General features: G+C 40.1%; 1 protein-coding gene across 1 annotated transcript in view; it reads right to left on the bottom strand.

The window, feature by feature from the left end:
- The window catches only part of LOC126236670 (zinc finger protein 431-like), a 57,630-nt gene extending 33,675 nt beyond the window's left edge, over positions 1-23,955 (bottom strand). The window contains exons 1-2 of the mRNA XM_049946154.1: positions 23,262-23,955; positions 19,080-20,144 (exon numbers count right to left, since the gene is read on the bottom strand). Coding sequence (XP_049802111.1) covers positions 19,080-20,144; positions 23,262-23,717 — 1,521 coding nt within the window. The 5' untranslated portion in view covers positions 23,718-23,955. The remainder of the gene's footprint in view (positions 1-19,079; positions 20,145-23,261) is intronic.
- Positions 23,956-27,090: the final 3,135 nt, after the last annotated feature.

Raw genomic sequence — 27,090 nt, 5'->3', positions numbered from 1 at the left:
CGCACGAGGATTCTGGTACAGACGTCGAGATACTGGGACAGCGTTGTTAGAGAGGCCATCGAAATTCGCACCAATGACGACCACATAAACCGTGACTGTGGCTATAATCTTAGCAAGGCTTGGGAACCAGCGATTGGGTTAATCAAGAGTAAATCGAGCAAACGTATAGTTGTGACGACCACGGCGGACAGAGCCATCACACCGACGTCATCTCAGACGCCGTCGCAATCTGTTCCACCGTGCGACCGTGGTGCGGGGTGCGGACGGCGGAGGAAGCGCGCCGCGGGTGGAGGGTATTTAAATCGGCCATCGCCGCGACCGAACCCAGTTCCCTCTGAGCAGCCATAGTGTACGGATCTCCGTGCCGGCACATTCATAGGAGCTCAGTCCGTCAGTTCACCTGATGATGGCGACATGTATGATCGCCGAAATATTGTGCCCGTTGGACACTATAGACCGGCAGCACACTCGTGGATATTTTGATTATCAAATACGCCGGGAGAAACTCAAGAATCACAAATAATTACATATATAGAGCCATCCATTCATGCCTTACTGACATATTCAAAATATCTATATCTACACCTACCTAGATAGTCTGCAAGCCACCGCACAGTGCCGGGCTGAGGGTACCCTGTACTACTACTAGGCATTTCCTTTCCTGTTCCACTTGCAAATAGTACAAGGGAAAATCAACTCTCTATGTCTATGAGTCCTAATTTCTCAAACCTTATCTCCACAATCCTTAAGCGCAATGTCTCCATGTTGTTCAAAGCTACAGGTAACAAATCTAGCAGCCCGCCTCTGAATTGCTTCAATGTCTTCCTTCAAACTGACCAGAAATGGATCCCAAACACTCAAACAGTATTCAAGAATAAATTGCACCAGCATCCTATAAGTGGTCTCTTTTACAGATGAACCACTCTTTCCTAAAATTTTCGCAGTTAATTAAAGTCACCCATTCGCCTTCCCTACAACAATTCTCACATACTCGTTCGATTTCATATCGTTTTGCAACTTTACGTCCAGATATTTAAATGACTCGACTGTGTCAAGTAGGACTGTCATACTAGACTGGTCAACAAGTGACTGAATGGAAGCCACAGACTTGCTTACCAATATTACAGAGGACCAGAATTTTCTCCGGTTCTCTGCCAGATCTTTTGCTAAGGTGCGACAGTGGTAGTTGTTGTAGGCTTTGCTTGTAGATCTTTTCACACATGCATGAATCTCTACAACCTTTGCTCATCTTCATTTGTGTGTTCTCTTTTGAATACATTAAGAAATAAGTAACAATTGGAATTGTGCAGGAATGTTGATGGGTGGTATCAATCTGTTGCAGGATAATGCATGCTCACATGTTGCCAACACTGCCTGTGTCACAGAAATTTCGCTGTGAAGCTCTTCCACATCCTTCATACAGTCCCGATCCCTCCCCACACAATTTTCATATTTTTTTGGAGCCTCGAAGAAAGACATTTTTGGCCATCAACCTCTTTCGGGTGAAGAGATGCACATCTGTGTACAATCATGGTCCTGTAGGCAAATGTAAAAATTTATTCATGAAGCATTGATCATCTTGTCTTACAGTGGGATAAACGTATTAACTATTACGGTGATTACTTTTGGGGTAATAAACTGTTTATCTACTTTTTGCCATCTGTTTCTTTTTCATTTCACTGCCCCTTACATTTTATTCTCATCCCAGTAACTGTTTCTTAAGAGCTTAATCTAGATTTCCACACAAAATGTATTGCCTAGCTTCCTGTTCATAAGCCTCCCTATTATTAAATATGTACTGGTTATTTTTTTATTTCTTGTTGCACCACATTGTTAATATTTGGACAATATCCTTCTTGGGACAATCCAGCTAAGAAATTTACATGAGGGGGGGAGGGGGGGAGAGGGGGAGAGGGGGGGGGAGAGAGAGAGAGAGAGAGAGAGAGAGTTACACTGTCCCAGCACTGCAGTCCCACTGGCAGAAGGGGTTGTGCTGTGTGAAGCTGGTGAGAGTATAAAGGAGATGGAGAGGTAGATGGGAAGATAGTTGAGGGGATAGTGAGAGAGAGAGGTAGCAAGATAATGGGATAGGAATTTGACAAATGTGAGCTTGCCCTGGCAAAGGTAGTGGAGTGCGGGGATAAAACTGAGAAAGAGGGAGACTGCAGAGTGGGCGTGTAGATTGGTGGGCTGATATGAAAGGCATAATGTGTTTTGGTCCTACGTCATTCTATTCTCATTCCTTCAGTCTCAATACTTCTGACAACAATTTCACCTGACTGACCTTAGCCCACAGAGCAACCTTCCTGACCATTGACTTTCATCTCTCTGTTTGCTCCATATAAACATCTCTCCATATCAAGTCCACTAACCATCAACAGCATCTGTATTTTGAAAGCTGCCATCTCAACCACACTAAAATGTCTCCAAGCAGTTGGCCACATGTGGACAGCACATCTGCAGTGATGAGTAATCCCTTGCTCAACGTGCTCGAGGTCTTACTGAGGCTCACAGACAGGCACTAGCATCCAAACCTTGTCTGCAAACAGATCTTTGGTGCTAATCAATATCAACCCCTTCAGCCTCCCACAACCGCCACGAATTAACTGTAAAAGAGCACTTCTCTCAGTACTCAGTATCATGCTGGTTTGGAACAACTTTACCACATCTTTTACCAGGAATTTGACAACTTATCATCATATGTGGATGTGAGGCCCATTTTACCCACAATCCTATCCACCTTTCCAATATGACTATCAAAACAAAATACTCTGTGAATTATTGGTTTGTGGGGGCGCTCAACTGCAAGGTTATCAGCGCCCATACAAGTTCCCAACCTTTACTCAGTCCAGTCTCACCCCTTTCATGAATGATGATGAAATGATGAGGACAATACAAACACCCAGACCCCGGGTGGAGAATATCCCAAACCCAGCCAGGAATTGAACCTAGGACACCGTGATCCACAGGCAGGAACACTAGCCACAAACTGCAGACAGTTCCAGTCCAGTCACATGCATATCCCACCTCCCTTCCCCTCCTCAATTACCCTATCACCTTGCACTATCACTCCAGCATGCACTTAAATATTACTTACTTCCAAAGAATGGTGCTGTCAAAGACTCATCAGTGTTTTAAATCTTATTTATTGGCCCACTGACTGCTCAACACATCAGTTATATAGCAAATGGTTACTTTGGTGCGTTGCTGGGACAATATAGTTGGCGGAAGTATGTAGCCATGAACCTGTAAGAGTGTTTTGTATCTGATAACTCTGAAGGAGGACACTATCTGATCTTCAGCTATTTTTTCAGTCATCTTATTTGTGCAGTTGTCAACCCCTCAGCGAGGCAGTGTTTGTATCGGATAGCTTTAAAGGAGGACATTATCTGAAAGTTCAGCTGTGTTTTCAATTGCCCTATTCATGTGCTTGTCAATCTCTCAACTATACAGTGAATAGTTAAATGGTTACCTTCACTCATTCTGTTATTTGTATTCCATCCAGTACTTTCCAGTATCATATTAATATGTCTCATAACTGACATAATCCTCACTGGATCCCATATTGTTACTTATTGTACAATTATCAACTACTGATGATGCCCTAGTCCCCAAAATTTATTAGCTATAAATAGCGCGGAGTACAAGTGAGACATCAGTGTGTGATCGGCCTGCGTTAATGTCGTACACCTGGTGGTGGTGGTGGTGGTGGTGGCAGTGGTTGTGGTGGTGGGCGGACACTGTTGAAATTTAAACTAATCACAATACTCTGCAGGAACCAATCACATTGAAGATAAACATAAAGTGAGTATAACTGAAGTATTAACGCCTCCTTGATGCTCAGCATAAGGATGCATTTTCTAAATGCACACAACTAAACTGAGCTGCATCACATGCAGGATTACAGACCTAGGAAGTAAGGTTGATTTCAGGTGGAGTCAAGGTCAGAATAGTGGCAAGAAATGCCTTGAGGTTACAGTACACTGTGTTAGTCTCCATAGGTAAGTGGCAGGAATGACAGGCTGGAGGCAACTACGTGATGGCAGGGTTCAGTCCGAATTACACTCACGGTTAATTTTTGTGTTAGTCCGTGAGGTTTTTTCTATCCAATGAAAACACAAAATTAACAGAATGAACAGTTCACTTTTTTTCATAGACATTTCTGGTACTCAAAAGTCTATGAACTGAGTAATACACTGTAGTCAGGGGATACCGGCTAATATGGTGTTAGACCCCCTTTTGTCTGACGTGGTGCAGCAACTCAACATGGCATGGACTCCACAAGTCACTGGAAGTCCCCTGCAAAAATACTGAACCAAGCTGCCTCTATAGCCATCAATAATTGCAAAAGCGTTGATGGTGCAGGTTTTCGTGCACGAACTGACCTCTTGATTCTGTTCCATATTGGGCGATCTGGGTGGCCAAATCATTTGCTTGAATTGTCCAGAATATTTTTTTATTGGAACCAATCACACACAATTGTGGCCCAGTGACATGGCACATTGTCATCCATTATAAAAATCCCATTGTTGTTTGGGAACATGAAGTCCATGAGTGCCTGCAAATGGTCTCCAAATAGCTGAACACAAATCTCAATGACCAGTTCAGCTGGACCAGAGGACCCAGTCCATTCCAAGTTAACACAAAGTACACAATTACGGAGCCACCACCAATTTGCACAGTACCTTTTTGACAACTTGGGTCCATGGCTTCGTGGGATCTGCATCACACCCAAACCCTACCATCAGCTCTTTCCAACTAAAACTGGGACACATCTGATCAGGATACATTTTTCCAGTCATCTAAGGTGTAACCGATGTACCGGTAGTCACTATCCCAAGAGAGGCACTGCAGGTGGTGTTGTGCTGTTAGCAAAGGCATTAGTGTCGGTCATCTGCTGCCATAGCCCATCAATGCCAAATTTTGCTGCACTGTCCTAATGGATAAGTTTATCGTAAGTCCCACAATGAATTCTGCAGTTATTTCATGCAGTGTTGCTTGTCTGTCAGCACTACACAAACACTGCTGTTCTCAGTCATAGAGTGAAGGCTGTTGGCCACTGCATTGACCATGGTGAGAGATAATGCCTGAAACCTGTTATTCACGGCACACTCTTGACAATAGGGATCTTGGAATACTGAATCACCTAACAACTGAAATGGGATGTCCCATGAGTCTGGCTCCAATTACCATTCTGTATTCAAGATCTGTTAATACCCGTTGTGTGGGCTTAATCACATCAGAAACCTTTTCACATTAATCACCTGAGTGCAAATGAAAGCTCCGCCAGTGCACAGCCTTTTTACATCTTGTTTACACAATACTACCGCCATCCGTATACGTGCCTATTGCTATCCCATAACTTTTTTCACCTCAGTGTAAATCACTCTTTTTCTACCACTTCCTCTCCGGCAACTAAAGTGGCACTCCAAAGACCACCACAAGCTGTTAGAGCAGGGTAACATCAGTTTTTTGCATGGTCCATTTTGTCTTTGCCCAGATATTTTCAATTGGGCTAATCTCTGGTGTAGGAGGAAGCCAGTCCAGAAATATCATTGTTCTGCAAGCCACTCCTGTGCGATATATGCAGGTGTCCCAGGAGAAATGTCAAATTCAAGGATATGACTTTAGGGCCTTTGTTTACGGGACATGTTTTTCTTGTTTAGCTCCATAGTACCACCTTTCAAAATATGCAAAGCACAGAGCTTGCAGCAGAAATGAGTTGTTTCACAGTATTAAAGATGAAGAAGTGCATACAGCTCTTAAGGTATGCATTTTAGAGCTCATGTTTACACGACTTTTGTGCTTCGAATGATCATTCCTGTCATATCCCTGAATACTGACTATTTCTCCATGGATGTACTGTATACCAGAAAATGATCCTGCAGAAAACACATTAATTTCTCAGTTGTATAGCTGTTACACTGACACAGTCATAATACTCACAATATGACAATCAAAGCAAGGCTAGCAAATGTGGGCATTAACTCAAATATCTTAAGAGCTATGAACACTTCTTCATCTTTGAGACTCTTAAACAAATCTCTTTTACTGCAAGCTCTTCGCTTTCATATTTTTGGAGGATGTAGTATGGACCAAAACAAGAAAAAATTGTCTAGTAAATATGGGCTCTAAATTGCATACCTTAAGAGCCATGAGCACTTGTACGGTAGATGAGATGTGTTTCCCATTAGGACAGATGTACAAGTACTCATAGACTTTAGGGCCTTTGTTTACTGGACATGTTTTTCTTGTTTTGCTCCATTTTACCACCTTTCAAAATATGGAAAGCACAGAGCTAGCAGCAGAAATGAGTTGTTTCACAGTATTAAAGACGAAGAAGTGCATACAGCTCTTAAGGTATGCATTTTAGAGCTCATGTTTACACTACTTTTGTGCTTCGAATGATCATTCCTGTCATATCCCAGAATACTGACTATTTCTCCACAGATGTACCATATACCAGAAAATAATCCTGCAGAAAACACATTAATTTCTCAGTTGTATAGCTGTTACACTGACACAATCATAATACTCACAATATGACTACCATCAACCACATGAAGCCATCCTAGTCTAAGAGAACACATCCAGCACCGAACAGCCCACATCTACTGCAAGACAATGGAATATAATTGGGATGGACACTGACACCGTGTGACCCGTAAACCTGTTCTGACTTATAAATTATTGAGGAAAATCCTAGTTTGACAGAAAATTTTATGTTCCAAGAGTCACAACTGACATTGTTCTTGGCATATGTTAATCAGTATATTTGATCTTCATCACTAAGCCTCTCCCTGAAGGTCATATGTTTGTCAAGTTTAGCTTTCCAAAGCCTTTACTACATCAAATTCACTGACTTGAGGTTGGTTGGTTGGTTCGTGGGATTAAAGGGACCAGACTGCTACGCTCATCGGTCCCTTTTTCCAAGTACTAAAAACACCCACAGAGAATAAAAACGATGAACAGAATAGAGCACAGATGACACAGAACAAGAGAAACTGAGACAAAGACCAGACAAAACGAACTAAAATCACACAGAGTGTGACGGAACTGACTTGAGGATTCAGTAGTATGTTTCATCACATTTAAAAAAGATTATGCAGTTATGTGTCAAAACATTAATTATCTTAATGCTATTAAATGTTCAGTTTTCATATGCCTATTTGATTCTCTGCTACCTTGATACCATATCCATCATGCAACGTGCTCAGCAATGCAATACCATGGCCTGACCTTTGAATATGTCAAATGCTCTTTCAATCACAAGAACTGTGATGAGGTCACAAATAGCAGGTTGACAAAAAAGCATGACTCATGAACAAACTGGCTGACTCAAAGCAAGGTGATGCAGATGACTTTCAATTGTGTATGTGTTCACTAGGGCTCAATAGCATATGTGGTGTGCTTGTAGAAATAACTCACTATGTTAGAGTGTCAATCCACTTAGCACAATACTGCCACCACAACAGGAGAATCTTAACATGATAGGCTACTTTAACTAGGACAAATGTCGAAAAGGATTATGAAACTGCAGCTATAAAAATTACTCAGTTCAACCTGGTTATTGCCACAGTTTACCGATCACCATCCGGGAATTTTGAACTTTTCTTAAACAAAATGGAGTCATTGCGAAATAAAGTAAATAAAATGGACTGTGAATTGATAATCTGTGGTGACTTCAATATTGATTTCCTCACGAATAGTGGAAATAGGGAGACCATTTTGAGCCTTACAACGTCCTACAATTTAAAGGCTGAAGTAAAAGCAGCTACCCGAGTAACAGAAACTTGCCAAACAGCTCTTGATCAGTTTCTAGTCAAGAAGAGTTTACACAACACCTCACTAAAAATTGTCAATGCAGGTTTTAGTGACCATCTTGCTCAAATATTAAGCATAAAAGTACAAGGCAGTATTATTAACATGTCTTTCAGAACAGCATATCGAAGTTATAATCAGCATAATGTAAACTACTTCAACAACTTATTACAGAAAGAAAAATGGCCAGGAGTGTACAAAATGAACGATATAAATGAAAAAGTCAACACTTTCATTGATACATTAACCCATTTCTTTAAACTTGCATTCCCACTGAAAACATTAACCATACGGGGGAACTCTAGAACAAACAGCTGGATCACAAAGGGAATAAGGGTTTCATGCCAGAAGAAAACACTACTTCATGATATATGTAACTCAAAAAATTCCTCACCTGAAGTACGCGCATACTATAAAAAATACTCCAAAATATTAAGAAAAGTAATAAAAGCAGCAAAAATAATGCATAATGATGAAACCATTTATAGTTCAGCTAATAAATCAAAGGCTATGTGGAGTGTTATAAAAAAAGAATGTGGAGAATACAGACAATCTTGCAAAAATAAAACAGTATCACATAGAAATAAAAAAGTAAACAAACCCCTTAGAAGTAGCCAACACATTTAACAACTTTTTCACAGGTGTTGCTGATAATATGTTACAATCAAACTTTAAGAGCACCCAGACAAATGAATATAAAATAAGTGCATGTATCTACATCTACATCCATACTCCGCAAGCCACCTTACGGTGTGTGGCGGAGGGTACCCTGAGTACCTCTATCGGTTCTCCCTTCTATTCCAGTCTCGTATTGTTCGTGGAAAGAAGGATTGTCGGTATGCTTCTGTGTGGGCTCTAATCTCTCTGATTTTATCCACATGGTCTCTTCACGAGATATACGTAGGAGGGAGCAATATACTGCTTGACTCTTCGGTGAAGGTATGTTCTCGAAACTTTAACAAAAGCCCGTACCGAGCTACTGAGCGTCTCTCCTGCAGAGTCTTCCACTGGAGTTTATCTATCATCTCCGTAACGCTTTCACGATTACTAAATGATCCTGTAACGAAGCACGCTGCTCTCCGTTGGATCTTCTCTATCTCTTCTATCAACCCTATCAGGTACAGATCCCACGCTGTTGAGCAGTATTCAAGCAGTGGGCGAACAAGCGTACTTTAACCTACTTCCTTTGTTTTCAGATTGCATTTCCTTAGGATTCTTCCAATGAATCTCAGTCTGGCATCTGCTTTACCGTCGATCAACTTTATATGATCATTCCATTTTAAATCACTCCTAATGAGTACTCCCAGATAATTTATGGAATTAACTGCTTCCAGTTGCTGACCTGCTATTTTGTAGCTAAATGATAAGGGAACTATCTTTCTATGTATTCGCAGCACATAACACTTGTCTACATTGAGATTCAATTGCCATTCCCTGCACCATGCGTCTATTCGCTGCAGATCCTCCTGCATTTCAGTACAATTTTCCATTGTTACAACCTCTCGATACACCACAGCATCATCTGCAAAAAGCCTCAGTGAACTTCCGATGTCATCCACAAGGTCATTTATGTATACTGTGAATAGCAACGGTCCTATGACACTCCCCTGCGGCACACCTGAAATCACTCTTACTTCGGAAGACTTCTCTCCATTGAGAATGCCATGCTGCGTTCTGTTATCTAGGAACTCTTCAATCCAATCACACAATTTGTCTGATAGTCCATATGCTCTTACTTTGTTCATTAAACGACTGTGGGGAACTGTATCGAACGCCTTGCGGAAGTCAAGAAACATGGCATCTACCTGTGGACCCATGTCTATGGCTCTCTGAGTCTCTTGGACGAATAGTGCAAGCTGGGTTTCACACGACCGTCTTTTTCGAAACCCATGTTGATTCCTACAGAGTAGATTTTTAGTCTCCAGAAAAGTCATTATACTCGAACATAATACGTGTTCCAAAATTCAACAGCTGATCGACGTTAGAGATATAGGTGTATAGTTCTGCACATCTGTTTGATGGCCCTTCTTGAAAACGGGGATGACCTGTGCCCTTTTCCAATCCTTTAGAATGCTTCGCTCTTCTAGAGACCTACGGTACACCGCGGCAAGAAGAGGGGCAAGTTCATTCGCGTACTCTGTGTAAAATCGAACTGGTATCTCATTAGGTCCAGCGGCCTTTCCTCTTTTGAGTGATTTTAATTGTTTCTCTATCCCTCTGTCGTCTATTTCGATATCTACCATTTTGTCATCTGTGCGACAATCTAAAGAAGGAACTACAGTGCAGTCTTCCTCTGTGAAACAGCTTTGGAAAAAGACATTTAGTATTTCGGCCTTTAGTCTGTCATCCTCTGTTTTTTGGTCACAGAGTGTATGGACATTTTCGTTTTGATCCACCTACCGCTTTGACAGAAGACCAAAATTTCTTAGGATTTTCTGCCAAGTCAGTACATAGAACTTTACTTTCGAATTCATTGAACGCCTCTCACATAGCCCTCCTCACACTACATTTCGCTTCGCGTAATTTTTGTTTGTCTGCAAGGCTTTGGCTATGTTTATGTTTGCTGTGAAGTTCCCTTTGCTTCCGCAGCAGTTTCCTAACTCGGTTGTTGTACCAAGGTGGCTCTTTTCCATCTCTTACGATCTTGCTTGGCACATACTCATCTAACGCATATTGTACGATGGTTTTGAACTTTGTCCACTGATCCTCAACACTATCTGTACTTGAGACAAAACTTTTGTGTTGAGCCGTCAGGTACTCTGTAATCTGCCTTTTGTCACTTTTGCTAAACAGAAAAATCTTCCTACCTTTTTTAATATTTCTATTTACGGCTGAAATCATCGATGCAGTAACCGATTTATGATCGCTGATTCCCTGTTCTGCGTTAACTTTTCAAATAGTTCGGGACTGTTTGTCACCAGAAGGTCTAATATGTTATCGCCATGAGTTGGTTCTCTGTTTAACTGCTCAAGGTAGTTTTCAGATAAAGCACTTAAAAAAATTTCACTGGATTCTTTGTCCCTGCCACCTGTTATGAACGTTTGAGTCTCCCAGTCTATATCCGGCAAATTAAAATCTCCACCCAGAACTATAACATGGTGGGGAAATCTACTCGAAATATTATCCAAATTATCCTTCAGGTGCTCAGCCACAACAGCTGCTGAGCCAGGGGGCCTATAGAGACATCCAATTACCATGTCTGGGCCTGCTTTAACCGTGACCGTCATCCAAATTATTTCACATTTCAGATCTCCATCAATTTCCTTCGATACTATTGCACTTTTTATCGCTATAAACACGCCTCCACCTTCACTGTCCAGCCTGTCTTTGTGGTATACATTCCAATCTGAGTTTAGGATTTCATTACTGTTTACGTCTGGTTTCAGCCAACTTTCTGTCCCTAGTACTATATGGGCGTTGTGACCGTTTATTAATGAGAGCAGTTCAGGGACCTTTCTATAGACGCTCCTGCAGTTTACTATTAGCACTTTAATATTGTTATTCCCTGTTGCATTTTGCCTACTCCTACCTTGCCGCATCTCAGGAGGCGTCTTGTCGGGCCTAGGGAGGAAATTCTCTAACCTAAAAAACCCACATGTGCACTGCACACGTACTCCGCTACCCTTGTAGCCGCTTCCGGCGTGTAGTGCACGCCTGACCTATTCAGGGGGACCCTACATTTCTCCACCCGATAGCGTAGGTCGAGAAATTTGCACTCCAGATCTCCACAGAATCGTCTGAGCCTCTGGTTTAAGCCTTCCACTCGGCTCCAAACCAGAGGACCGCAATCGGTTCTGGGAACGATACTACAAATAGTTAGCTCTGATTCCACCCCGCGAGCGAGGCTTTCCGCCTTCACCAATTCCATCAACCGCCTGTACGAACTGAGGATGACCTCTGAACCCGGACGGCAGGAGTCATTGGTGCCGACATGTGCAACAATTTGCAGTCGGGTGCACCCAGTGCTCTCTATCGCCACCGGCAAGGCCTCCTCCACATCTCAGATGAGACCCCACGGCAAGCAGACAGAGTGAACACTGGCCTTCTTCCCCGACCTTTCCGCTATTTCCCTAAGGAGCTCCATCACCCGCCTAATGTTGGAGCTCCCAATAACTAATAAACCCCTCCCCCCGTGTGCCTGCTCGGACCTTGCTGAAGGAGCGGCCACATGTCCACTCACAGGCAGAGCAGGCGATGCCACACGGCCAGCCTCCACATTGACCCTCCGCCTCGTGGGCCGTGAACGCCGCTGAACCCACCACTCCCCTTGGGGAGAGGGTGGCCCAACCGTGCCCGGTACCCGCGAAGATGTCTCGACAGCAGGGACAGTGGGTGAAGCATGTAAAACCTGGGGTGTACCATGTGACGCACCAGACTCCCCACTGCCGCTACACTCCGAGGCAGCAGCCTGAAGACGGCTGATCGCGGCCATCAACACGTTCAACTGTTCGCGAACAGTGGCCAGCTCCTCCTGCGTCCGTACACAGCAGTCACACATCCTATCCATCCTAAGAAATCAATTTACTGTAGAGAGTTAATCAGCTTTTAACTAGACTGCTAATTCACTAAAGGCGGCTGACTAAACTGTGGTTGCTAGGCACTCCTTGTACAAAACAATGAAAATAGCACTACCTGTCTCTGGACTGTATTGAAAACAAACACTAACACTATGGTTGACTAAAGGTACTCTCTCTGACTGTATTCAAAACAAACACAAAATCTATGGAACACTATTACTAGCACTCAACAATTAAAGCTTCCTAAAAGCAAAAACACATGGAAGAAGAAGTGACAAGTTAGAAAAATACAGTTAATACTTAAATTAAGGTAGCTCGCTGCACAGCAGACGTGAAGCGGACGGCAGTTACGACGACACTGACACTACTGACACTATGGCTGACTAAAGGGACTCTCTCTGATTGTATTCAAAACAATGTATCAATGTACATCAGTTCTGTTTCACAAGATGAAGTAGCTAAAGCAATAAAAGGACTAAAAAATTCCAAATCAGCAGGTATTGATGGTATACCTGCAACAATGTTAAAGAAGAGCGCATCAAACCTAATTGAAGTATTCACACACGTATGTGACTGCTCACTCCAGGCAGGCACTTTCCCCGATGTGTTGAAAACATCAAAAGTTATTCCCGTATATACAAAAGGGGATAAAGACAATGTAAATAACTACAGACCCATCACAATTTCCTCCTGCATCTCTAAAGTACTGGAAAAAGTTATGTATGACAAACTTATGAAATTTATAAATAAAAACAGCATCCTATGTAATGAACAACATGGATTCAGAAATAAGAGGTCAACGACAACTGCTGTCTATGAGTGCATCAATTCCATCCTAAACCTGATGGACAAAAAACAGGAAACAATAGGAGTATTTATTGACTTGTCAAAAGCTTTTGACATGGTGGACCATAAAATTCTGCTATCATAGTTCGAAAGATATGGTATTCCAGGTCTGTCCAACAAGTGGATCAGTTCCTTCCTGACTAATCGTAAGCAGGCAGTGTGCATCAAGCACACAAATATTGAACTAAAAACTGTATCTAGTCACTTACCTGACTATAAACAAATTAAATGTGGTGTACCCCAAGGATCAGTAATGGGACCCCTTCTGTTTCTTCAGTACATATATGATCTAAGCTTAAATGTTGATGCACACAAAACAATCACATTTGCAGATGACACCACTATTCTACTAAAAGGAGACGACGATGAACAGTTACAGCAGAGAGTAAACACAGTCACGAAACAACTTAGCAACTGGGCACAGAGTAATCAGCTTGTAATAAACAGTAAGAAAACCATTGCTCTAAAATTCCACAATGTTCCTAACAAGGACATGTTTATCCCATCAGTCTCTATCAATGACGAACCAGTTGGTAACAATACTGAAACCAAATTCTTAGGACTTCGGTTCCTGAGTAACGTCAGATGGAATAAGCATATTGAATATCTCAATGCAGAACTGAGCAAAACATGTTACCTTCTTTGTTCATTAAAATCATGCTGTAGTGAGAAAACAGTATTGAATGCATATCATGCGTACTTACATTCTCATCTTAGATATGGGGGTTACCTTCTGGGGAAACTCTAAAACAGCTAATAGCACTTTTAAACAACAAAAAAGGGCCATTAGAATTTTGTTTGGGTGCAAGCCTAGAGACTCTTGTAAACCCCTGTTTAAGAAATCTGGTATTCCTCCATTACCATGTATAAACATATTGGAAACCCTTTTGTTCTTTAAATTAAATGTAATAGGTAAGGAATGGAGACTGCAAAAAACACTGTGATATACATGATCACTTTACCAGACAAAACAGCATTGTGCCAAAAAGGTACTTTTCACATGGGAGTTAAGCTTTATAACAAACTTCCTGAAAACATAAAAGCTATCACAGAGGTCAATACATTTGGAAAATCTCTAAAGTCATATTTACAGTATCACTGCTTTTACTCCATTGGAGAATATTTAAATTTATAAAACGTGTAAAGTGTATTATTGTAACCTTAAATACGTATGCCTTGAAATGACTTTCAGCCTGTATATTTATAACTTGACTTGTCCAATGTCTTATGCATAAGCTGCTATGTAGACAACAGACCAATAAAAAATACAGTACAATACAATACAAAAAAATTATTCCAGAATGAAGTCATACTTTGGGTAAATTGATCTTACCAGGATTATTATTATTATTCTTTACTTTCTCTGACGTTAAGTCTGGTTAAGAATGGAAAGTGACGCGGACCTTGATCAAGTGTCACTTCCTATTAACTGTACGGTATGTGTTATATTGCATTTAGGAACTTTCGGGTAATTGAACATGTATCAATAATTACTGATTTCTGTAGTTGTATATATACGTTTGGATGTAGCTCTATTGCATTGATGTACTGGTGGATATTGTGTGGTATGACTCCTGTAGTTGATAGTATAATTGGTATGATGTCAACTTTATCCTGATGCCACATGTCTTTGACTTCCTCAGCCAGTTGGATGTATTTTTCAATTTTTTCTCCTGTTTTCTTTTGTATATTTGTTGTATTGGGTATGGATATTTCGATTAGTTGTGTTAATTTCTTCTTTTTATTGGTGAGTATGATGTCAGGTTTGTTATGTGGCGTTGTTTTATCTGTTATAATGGTTCTGTTCCAGTATAATTTGTATTCATCATTCTCCAGTACATTTTGTGGTGCATACTTGTATGTAGGAACGTGTTGTTTTATAAGTTTATGTTGTAAGGCAAGCTGTTGATGTATTATTTTTGCGACATTGTCATGTCTTCTGGGGTATTCTGTATTTGCTAGTATTGTACATCCGCTTGTGATGTGATCTACTGTTTCTATTTGTTGTTTACAAAGTCTGCATTTATCTGTTGTGGTATTGGGATCTTTAATAATATGCTTGCTGTAATACCTGGTGTTTATTGTTTGATCCTGTATTGCAATCATGAATCCTTCTGTCTCACTGTATATATTGCCTTTTCTTAGCCATGTGTTGGATGCGTCTTGATCAATGTGTGGCTGTGTTAGATGATACGGGTGCTTGCCATGTAGTGTTTTCTTTTTCCAATTTACTTTCTTCGTATCTGTTGATGTTATGTGATCTAAAGGGTTGTAGAAGTGGTTATGAAATTGCAGTGGTGTAGCCGATGTATTTATATGAGTAATTGCTTTGTGTATTTTGCTAGTTTCTGCACGTTCTAGAAAGAATTTTCTTAAATTGTCTACCTGTCCATAATGTAGGTTTTTTATGTCGATGAATCCCCTTCCTCCTTCCTTTCTGCTTAATGTGAATCTTTCTGTTGCTGAATGTATGTGATGTATTCTATATTTGTGGCATTGTGAACGTGTAAGTGTATTTAGTGCTTCTAGGTCTGTGTTACTCCATTTCACTACTCCAAATGAGTAGGTCAATATTGGTATAGCATAAGTATTTATAGCTTTTGTCTTGTTTCTTGCTGTCAAATCTGTTTTCAGTATTTTTGTTAGTCTTTGTCTATATTTTTCTTTTAGTTCTTCCCTAATATTTGTATTATCTATTCCTATTTTTTGTCTGTATCCTAGGTATTTATAGGCATCTGTCTTTTCCATCGCTTCTATGCAGTCGCTGTGGTTATCAAGTATGTAATCTTCTTGTTTAGTGTGTTTTCCCTTGACTATGCTATTTTTCTTACATTTGTCTGTTCCAAAAGCCATATTTATATCATTGCTGAATACTTCTGTTATCTTTAATAATTGGTTGAGTTGTTGATTGGTTGCTGCCAGTAGTTTTAGATCATCCATGTATAGCAAATGTGTGATTTTGTGTGGGTATGTCCCAGTAATATTATATCCATAATTTGAATTATTTAGCATGTTGGATAGTGGGTTCAGAGCAAGACAGAACCAGAAAGGACTTAATGAGTCTCCTTGGTATATTCCACGCTTAATCTGTATTGGCTGTGATGTGATATTATCTGAATTTGTTTGGATATTAAGTGTGGTTTTCCAGTTTTTCATTACTATGTTTAGGAACTGTATCAATTTAGGATCTACTTTGTATATTTCCAATATTTGTAGTAACCATGAGTGGGGTACACTATCAAAAGCCTTTTGGTAATCAATGTATGCGTAGTGTAGAGACCTTTGTTTAGTTTTAGCTTGATATGTCACCTCTGCATCTATTATCAGTTGCTCTTTACATCCTCGCGCTCCTTTGCAGCAGCCTTTTTGTTCTTCATTTATAATTTTGTTCTGTGTTGTAAGTGTCATTAATTTCTGTGTAATGACTGAAGTTAATATTTTGTAGATTGTTGGTAGGCATGTTATGGGGCGATATTTAGCTGGGTTTGCTGTGTCTGCTTGATCTTTAGGTTTCAGATAAGTTATTCCATGTGTAAGTGTATCAGGGAATATGTATGGGTCTGCAATGTAACTGTTAAATAATTTAGTTAGATGTGAATGTGTTGAGGTGAACTTCTTTAGCCAGAAATTTGCTATTTTATCATTTCCAGGGGCTTTCCAATTGTGCGTAGAATTAATTGCTCGGGTGACTTCATGTTGCAAAATTATCACTTCAGGCATTTGTGGTATCATCTTGTATGTATCTGTTTCTGCTTGTATCCACCATGCATGCCTGTTATGTTGTACCGGGTTTGACCATATGCTGCTCCAGAAGTGTTCCATGTCTCTTATGTTTGGTGGATTGTCTATTTTTATGTGTGTGTTATCTATTGTTTGGTAAAATTTCTTTTGGTTTGTGTTGAATGTTTGGTTTTGTTTCCTTCTATTTTCACTTTTTTTGTATCTTCTCAGTCGTTTCGCCAAAGCTTGTAATTTTTGCTTCTTTTCATCTAATTGCTCTATTGCTTCTTGTTGTGAGATTTTACCTAACCTTTTTCGTTTTTTGTCTGATATTTCATTTCTTATAAATTGTGTTAACTGTCCGATGTCTTTTCTCAGTTTTTCTATTCTGATCTGTAGCCTGTGTTGCCATGCTGGTTTTGTGGGTTTCTTCTGTGTGTTGGTTTGTTCTGATATCTGCCTAGTGTGTATATTTAGTGTAGTGAGTGCTCCTACATAAACCAGTAGTTGTAACTCTTCCATAGTTGTGTATTCATTTATTTTGTTGTGTATGATTGTGTTGATAGTTTTTATTGTTGTTTCGACTTGTGGGCTATTTGGTGGTCTATGCAAGAATGGTCTAATGTCTGTATTTGTGTCTTTGTATTCTATATATGTCAACTGAAATTTTTCTTCTATATCTAACATGTGTGTCACTTCGTGTTCTATTTGTGCTTGTGCTGGTGGATGTCTTAAGATTTCATTTTCCTCTGATTGTTTAATTGATGCGTGTTGTTCTTTGTTTGTTTGCTCTGGGATGTTCGAGTCCATTACTGTATTTTCTTCTTCTTCTAATTGCACATTATTTTGTTCCAGTATTTGTTGTACTTGTTGTTTGATGTTTTCTAATTCTGACTGGGGTATCCTGTTATTTTTTATTATTACACGAATCTGATCAGCTAGACGTTGTTCTGTTAAAAATTTTAATTCTGGGTATCTGGTAATAAATGTTGTGTATACTTGTGATCTGTATCCAGTTGTGTTGGTTCCTAGGTTTGTTGCTTGGTAATAACAGAACATGAGGTGTCGATTAACTTCATCTGACCATCTCATCCTCTGTCTTTGTTTTCCTTCTAGGGTGGTTGCAGGAAGCATATCCTGCAAAACACCTCTATTTGGATTTAAATCATTTTCCAGTTGGCTAGCAGTGTCATTACCATTGTGGGCGGGCATAGGGTTCAAGCGCCGTCCCCGACCATGACGGCGCTTGTCCGAGGCTTCTTTAGTTCTGTCCTGAACCAAGTAATCACACTAAAAGGGGGGTTAGCCCTATTAGTGGTTTGTTCTTTTCGTCGCCTTTTACGACTGGCAGAACATACCGGAGGCCTATTCTTTTATTATTATTATTATTATTATTATTATTATTATCAAACAGCTGTAGGGTATTACCACACCACCAGTACCATCGGCCATCTGCTACAGTGCCAATGCCTGAGGTGGCTTGGGCAACTGTAGGTGAGTAACTCACTGGCTGTAACAGCACTTCATGCAATCTCAGGCAAACAACCACAATCTTCAGAGCACTTTCTTGTAATACATTTGACATACTTCATTTTACTGAATCAAATATATGTCATCACTGGATAATGGCTTTCCATTGTTTCATTGCAGATGTTAAGTTCAACATAACATTATTGGATAATGGTTGCAAATTAACTTTACATTTCATGTCGTAGTGCAACAGATTGCACTTTTAAAATTTGTATAACAACAGTGTACTAAACGAGCTCATTACTATAATAAGTAAATCTACAATGTAGATTATTACATATAAAATTAGTAGATGGTATGAACAACAAACATCACTGTATTTTGTAATTGTGTATCAAGTCTAATGTCTAAATGACCTCCATATGTCAAACTCTGAGACAGTGTCAAGGCAGTGATGAAGGAATGAGAACAATGACACAGAAATCTGGGAAATAAACATCCATTCTCTAGCATAATGGTGAAGGAAAAAGTAAAAGAGGGAACAACAGTGCCAAAGACATGTGATACAGATTTGGCTGGAAATTTGAATGTATTATGTTGGACATTACTCTAATAGTAATAATAGCAACAATAAGCCACAGAAAATTCCAGTGAATTAACATTCTGATTAATATCTGTAAAAGCATTAATAAATATGCTTCTTACCTGGAATGGTGCTTCCCCAGTGTGTATGGGCATATGGCGTTGAAGTGCTCCCTTTTGGGTGAATGCCTTGTTGCAGTAGGGGCAACAGAAGGGATTTATACCATTATGCATCCCAACATGAATATCTAGTGCTGGTTTGTGTTTATACGCTTGCCCACAAATTTCACAAATGTATGGTCTTTCATCACTGTGAGTTGCAACATGTGATCTATATTCACTCATAGTTCGCCACTTTTTACCACAGATGCCACACTCGTGTTTTGGTACCTTCGGTGCTGGCTCCCGCTTTCTTTTCTTTTCTTTTCTTGCCCTCTTGTCGTCTTTGCTGTCATTATTCTCTTCATTATTTCTTGATCCTTGTGAAGGTTTTCCAGTATCAGATAGCTTTGCTTCTTCCTCTTTGCTCTTGTCTTCGGTAATATCTTTTTTAACATCTTCATTTTTAACATTAACAGTTCCATTTTGTTCCGTTTCACTAGATGTAGCTTTGTCTGGTGAGTTGGTTACAGAGTCAAATTTTTGCCCCTCACTACTAAACATACCAAAAATTTCTTCTTCATCCATTTTCCACTCAAAATCATCATCACTACTTGTTGTGTCATTGTCTCTCTGATCATCTACTTCCTTCTTCACTTTATTGTCTCTTTCAACCATCATATTTACCTGGTCAGAAGAAGAGTTTATAAAAGTACCATCCTTACACAAGTCAATTATATTTTCTTCAGTTATATCTTTACCATGTTTCTTCAGAGCATGAATACCTGCACCTGATTTTGAGCCAAACTTTTTCCCACAATCACGGCACTGATAAGGCTTTGCACCCCCATGGGACAACAAATGCTGTTTTACCTCACAAGGACGACGAAAAAGTCTACCACAAAGTGAGCATGGGTGTATATAACGCCGAACTCGATGAACATCTTTTTCTTGACCACTGCATAACTTGTTAGAAATTTGTTTAGATGTATGTGGTTTTCGTGCTGGTCTTCCTTTTCTCTTACTGTAAGCTCCTGCTTTCCCAGCTGCCACTATTGAAGTTCGAGGGGTAACTTTGCCAGTATCAGTCTGGAAAGGTTTAGAGAAAAACTCATTTCATCTAAAATGTTTTCTATTAAAATATAAATGGAGAAAGAAATGTTTGTAGAAAAATGAACACAGACACTACTATGAAAAACACACACACACACACACACACACACACACACACACACACACACACACAGGAGGGGGAGGGGGGAGGGGAGAGGGAGGGAAAAGGGAGAGGGAGAGAGATATGCAATGCCCAGTGCCACCACAAAAGCAGACTCTCATGCTATGCTGGAGAGTTCACCTTTGAATCCTAGACAATGCAAATGTTTCCTAGCAAAGAACAGTTACTAGTGTTGTAATGTAATGAGGAAAATATGTATATAGTATATAGTATGTTAACACCCAAAAGGAGTTCATGAAATTTGACACAACCTGAAAATTTGCCTTTTCCCATGCCCAACTTCTGAAATGCAAAACTTCCTTTCCTGGTGACGATGAAAAGAGAGAATGGAAAAGAAACAAAAAAGAGAGAGTAGCAGATGGCCAACCAGTATACTGTACTAAGGGATGTACAACATGTGCTTGCAATTATTGGAATCTGAACAATAATGATAACTGTATATACATACAGGGTGTTACAAAAAGGTACGGCCAAACTTTCAGGAAACATTCCTCACACACAAAGAAAGAAAATATATTATGTGGACATGTGTCCGGAAATGCCTACTTTCCATGTTAGAGCTCATTTTATTACTTCTCTTCAAATCACATTAATCATGGAATATAAACACACAGCAACAGAACTTACCAGCGTGACTTCAAACACTTTGTTACAGGAAATGTTCAAAATGTCCTCCGTTAGCGAGGATACATGCATCCACCCTCCGTAGCATGGAATCCCTGATGCGCTGATGCAGCCCTGGAGGATGGCGTATTGTATCACAGCCGTCCACAATACGAGCACGAAGAGTCTCTACATTTGGTAACGGGGTTGCGTAGAAAAGAGCTTTCAAATGCCCCCATAAATGAAAGTCAAGAGGGTTGAGGTCAGGAGAGCGTGGAGGCCATGGAATTGGTCCGCCTCTACCCATCCATCGGTCACCGAATCTGTTGTTGAGAAGTGTATGAACACTTCGACTCAAATGTGCAGGAGCTCCATCGTGCATGAACCACATGTTGTGTCGTACTTGTAAAGGCACATGTTCTAGCAGCACAGGTAGAGTATCCCGTATGAAATCTGGCGGTGAATCAAGGAAGTACAGTACATACTGACGAAACTAAAATGAGCTCTAACATGGAAATTAAGCGTTTCCGGACACATGTCCACATAACATCTTTTCTTTATTTGTGTGTGAGGAATGTTTCCTGAAAGTTTCGCCGTACCTTTTTGTAACACCATGTATATGTCCAAAAGAACAGATATCATTGGTTACCATGCAGTGTGTTAGAATGAAATTACAATGAAATGAATACCCCTGTCTGCATACAGGTGTTTATATAAGTCAATGCGGACAGTTGAAAATATGTGCCCCGACTGGGACTCGAACCTGGGATCTCCTGTTTATATAACAGACGCTCTATCCATCTGAGCCAACGAGGACACAGAAGATAGTATGACTGCAGGGACTCATCTCTGGCACGCCTCCCATGAGACCCACATTCACAATTTATTGTCCCACACTATATTCATAGTGCCCCTGCCCATTACACTCATTACTCGTGGCTTTACTGCCGATTCCCGTAATAGTTCGGGCACTGTTTGTGCATCTGCACAGAAGAAGATGGTCAAATGGCTGGTGAGCCTTAACTAATGAAGCTGGTATCTGTTCTTTCACACACACACACACACACACACATGATGTGACTTACCAAATGAAAGTGCTGGCAGGTCGACACAAACACACAATATTCTAGCTTTCGCAACCAACGGTTGCTTCGTCAGGAAAGAGGGAAGGAGAGGGAAAGATGAAAGGATGTGGGTTTTAAGGGAGAGGGTAAGGAGTCATTCCAATCCCGGGAGCGGAAAGACTTACCTTAGGGGGAAAAAAGGACAGGTATACACTCACACACACACACACACACACACACACACACACACACACATCCATCCGCACATACACAGTCACAAGCAGACATTTGTAAAAACATTTTACAGCAGCAGGAATACACAAACAGGAAAGAGAAAAATTAAAATTAACTGTAAACATGAAACATTGTTACATTAAGACTTTAGGCATTGGAGAATACTTTTGGAACCTCACTGCTTCCTTCCAGTTTCTCTGTGAAATGTTCTGTCTCTACCTGTACTGCAGAGGAATCTATGATGAATGCATATTAATAGAAGCATCAGTGTCTTGTTTTAAACTATTAAAACATAATTTTTACAATGTAAAATAAGGCAGAACATAAAATTAAATCCAGCACTAATTGTGCTTCTCCCAGGATTTTCCTGTATTACAGAAGTTTATTTCAGTTAAAAGGAACTCATACTAAAATTAAAGAAAGGTAATAGGGCTTGAACACAGTAAGAGGTACAATGAAATATAAGTTGCAATTGTTTTGCAGAGAATAGACCAGAATGCAAAGCTACATTGAACCAGACTTAAGATGGCAATAACAACAATTATTTACAATGTGACATGTTGTTTATTTGGTATAACTTACTGAATTAAATTCAGATTTCTTTTAAGCTTACCACAACTACTTCTGTTGAAATTTAGAGCTATTTAAACTGAAATCTCTACTTAAATATGCAGATGCACGTACACAATAGGCCAGTACATTTTCAGAATGTGACCCAGTTTAGGTCAGGTCTGCTTTAGACATCTTGTTTTTCTTGTCCTTTACCCACAGTAAGAATGAATGGAGGTGTGACTCTAATATGCGAACATACAAAACCATTCAGTCATTTTTTCCCTATGTTTAGTTTTGTTTTTGAACTTTATTGCTGAATAAACTGCATGTTTTGTACCAGAATATGCTATTTCTATTAAATACTTATAAAACTTATAAAGATTCTGGAATGATCAGTGAAGGTTCTACATGCTTTGCAATATTTCATTCAACAAAAACAAACGGGCCAAAACTGACAACATTCAGGTGTTCCTTTCTCCACACACATTCATAAAAACATTTAAATTCTTTATTGCTCACCTTCTGTTCTGTAGTAGATTTTTCACAAGAATTTTCAGTATCTGGTTCACATTCCTCCTCTTTCAGTTTATCATCTGGTTTCTCAACAACACTGTTAATTTCTATCACATCTTCTGTCTGACACGCTACACCCTGAATATCCTGTATACCATTTTTTATTCTATGGGAATTTCTTTCAAAAAATGTTAGAATTTTTTTCTTGATGGATGTGCACTTTGTTTCGGCGCATGCTAATTCCTCAAAAAGGGAAAAACATTTTGCACAGATGGATGCTGCTGACAATACAGACCGTACAAGTTTCTTGCATACAATTTTCTCCACTGCATTGGCAAGCAGAGTATCAGTATTAGGTACAACAGTACAAAATACACCGTAATTACTGGATGAAATTTGACCGCCACATATCAAACAGTTAGGTCGTTTTTGTTTTTCTCCATTACTCATTTTATAACTCATTCATTAATGAAAATGTAGTGTAGCAGGGTAAATAATTTGACAGGTTAGGTTATATTAATCAGGGGTGACCTTGCATGTATAGGTAGAGATTCAAACATCGTAATTGAAAACTACAATATGTAAGGATAAATGTTTTTGTTCGTTCAGAGCCATAACCTACGGATTTTTTACACCGCAAACATGTTGATATTTCACAGTTTCTGTCTTCTTCCACCAACTCAAAACGACACAAACAGTGTTTGTCAACCCCTTTGTATTGCTTCATGTATCCAAATAAAAAGCATGCACGCCAACAGCATGTACTACAGACTTTCACGCTACTAACACCAATCGTTCCCGCAGACCATTCTACGTAATAGTTTATTGTAAACTTACGCTGTTCGTACGTAAATTTATAGCGTAGCTTTATCTTTACCAAAAATTATTAGTGTTCACCGCGAAAGTATCCTCATTTTTTACGTACGGTATGTTGGCTAGCCCATCTCCGGCGTTTTGCATTTGTTTGGGATTCGGAAGCAAGAAAAATAAGACAGAAAAAAAAATTAATGTTGCTGTATAACAATGAAGTTTGAATACATACTTAATGAATTGCAGGATGGCTGCGATGAGTGGTAATCTTGCTACGGCTGAACCTCAAATTGGAAGAACACTGTGTGCCAATCAGCTCAGCTTAGTATGCCATGTGCGCGTTCCTTTCAATTTTAGCGCGCTATTCAGTCCAGTCACAGTGTGCCCTAGTTACGAAATGATCTCACAGTGTGCAAATGGTGCATATTTACAAGTTGAAAATGCTAAAAATAATTTGAATGTAACTAAATTACTCCTGTGAGTTAACTGGTATAGTAGGCTTCGCATTTTAAGGCGTTTCCATTTAATTACTCTTCTTGATCACTTGAAGCCAGGAAACATGCTTTAGCAACTGCATTTTTTATCTTGGTAATAAATTGTATCTGTGTATTTCTACTGCAGAAGTAGAAATTCGAAGTTGGCCATGGGGAAGGTTTCTTGATAAAACATTTTTCCGAGCTCGTATTTTGACTTTTAGAATATGCATCATTTTTTGATTTTGCAGTTCTTCCATCCCTGCTTGTTCCCCACATTTCTGTCGTACATGCAAATCATGCTAAGGTGATGTACAAAGAAATGTTCCTTGACTGGACATATTTAAGAAACAGCATTATACCATAAATAAAATACGTTTTGTGGCATACAGACTTTTATGAAGCCACCACTCCTCCTAGGTGGTTTGCAAACACTGATTATAAAATACGTATGATTTTGTCATGGTTGTATTAACAGACATCATTGCTTGTACTTGGGAAGTACTGAATGAACTGTTTAAAATATTCACAAAGACTATGTCATACCAACTAAATTCCAGCCTAGCCATTTATTAATACTGATGAAGGTGAAGAACAACTAAAATGATACCTACCTCTAAATTATATTTCAGTTTCCTAGTTACAGCATTTGAATACATACTTTTAAAAAATCTAGCAACCATACACTATTTTGAACTGTACCGCCATTACTGTGATTAAAATAAAACTCTCATCAACCATTACATTCAGATTCATCTTGAATGTATGATGTGGATGCTGAAAAATATATGTTTATTTTAATCATCACTAAAGGAAAAAAAAAAAAACAAAAATCATTTGGAACTCGGGGCCCTTTGGAACCTAGGACTCATGTCTATGAAGTTAAACACTACAAACTGGATGTGTCTAGCACTAGTATTGAGGCAATGAGAACTATTATAGGACGTATTTTAGACATGACATATGCATCAGGACTGATACAAATGGAGACAATAACTAAGCAAGAACTAAAGCATTTAGAACAAAGATTCCAAGAACTTGAATTTGCCTCAATGAGACAACATGGAGTGTACAGAAAACATGAAGTCCAGTGACAGCAGGAAAAGAATGTGCCAATATGTAAATAACAATATTAACACATTGCCTGCCACGTGATGGGGAGGGGTATGGGAGGGCACAGGAGATTGGCGGGGACAGCGTAGGGGTGCTAGGTGCAGTGGGAGGTTAGGGGAGGAGTGGAAAAGAAGTGAAAGGGAAGAGGACTAGTGATTGTGTTGGTGAAATAGAAGGCTGTGTTGTGCTGGAATGGGGGCAGGGAAGGCAATAGGTAAGTGGAGGACAGATGCTAGCGAAAATTGAGGCCAAGGGATTACAGGAACGTAGGATATATTGCACGGGAAGTTCCCACACGGATGGTGTCGGTAGGAAGTATCCAGATGGTACAAGCTGTGAATCAGTCACTGAGGTGGAGAGCACTGTGTCATGCAGCATGTTCAGCAACTGAGTGGTCCAGCTGTAACTTGGCCACAGTTTGTCAATGGCCATTTATATGGAGGAACAGCTTGTTAGTCATTATGATCATGAGAAAACAGCACAGAGATTGTATCTTGTTAATGATCAGTGTTTGCAGCTGAGTTTGTAGGTCACAGGTAGTCCTGACTTGCACAGGATAGGACTGGACTGGAGTAGGTGGTGAGGGACGATGTATGGGACAGGTCTATCATCTAGACCTGTTGCATGGATATGAGCCATGAAGCAGGGATTGGGAGCAGTGGTGGAGTAGTGATGGACAAGGATATTGCATAACTGAGTGGGTGGTGAAATACCACTGTGGGAAGATTGGGGAGAATATTTGTCATTTCAAACCGCGACAAGAGGTAGTCGAGACACTGGTAGAGAAAGTGAGTTGGTTGCACCAGTCCTGGATGGTACTGAGTCATGAGGGGAGTGCTCCTTTGTGGGTGGACAGTGTGTGTATGGGGAGGTAGGTGTATAAAGAGACGAGGCAAGGGGGATCTGTTACAGTACATGGTAGGGAGGGTAATTTCATTCAGTGAAAGCCTCAGTGGAGATCCTTAGTATATGTGGAGCAGGACTGCTCATCACTGCAGGTGTGATGACCATGAGTGGCTAGGCTGTATGGAAGGAACTTCTTGGTGCAGGTGGCAGCCGTTGAAGTGGAGGTATTGCTAGTGGTTGATAGGTTTGATATAGACGGAGGTAGTGGTGTAGCCATCCTTGATGCAGATGTCGACATCGAGAAAAGTGGCATATTCAGTTGAAGGGAGCAAGTGAAGGAAATAGGGGAAAAGGTATTGAGGTTCTGGAATAAAGTGGATAAGGTGTTCTAACCCTCGGTCCAGATCATGAAGATGTCACAACGAATCTGAACCAGGTGAATAGGAAGGATTCCTCTACAAGATGCCTGAATAGGTTGGCACAGAAAGGCTTCCCACAATCCTTCATACCAAAACCAGCTTCTCTAAATTGCACAGGTGGATTGGTTGGTTGGTTGGTTTGGGGAAGGAGACCAGACAGCGTGGTCATCGGTC

Source organism: Schistocerca nitens, chromosome 2 (assembly GCF_023898315.1).
Source record: "Schistocerca nitens isolate TAMUIC-IGC-003100 chromosome 2, iqSchNite1.1, whole genome shotgun sequence".
Taxonomy (NCBI): Eukaryota; Metazoa; Arthropoda; class Insecta; order Orthoptera; family Acrididae; genus Schistocerca; species Schistocerca nitens.
The sequence above is the reverse complement of the archived record's forward strand: the minus strand, read 5'-3'. Positions and strand labels throughout refer to the sequence as shown.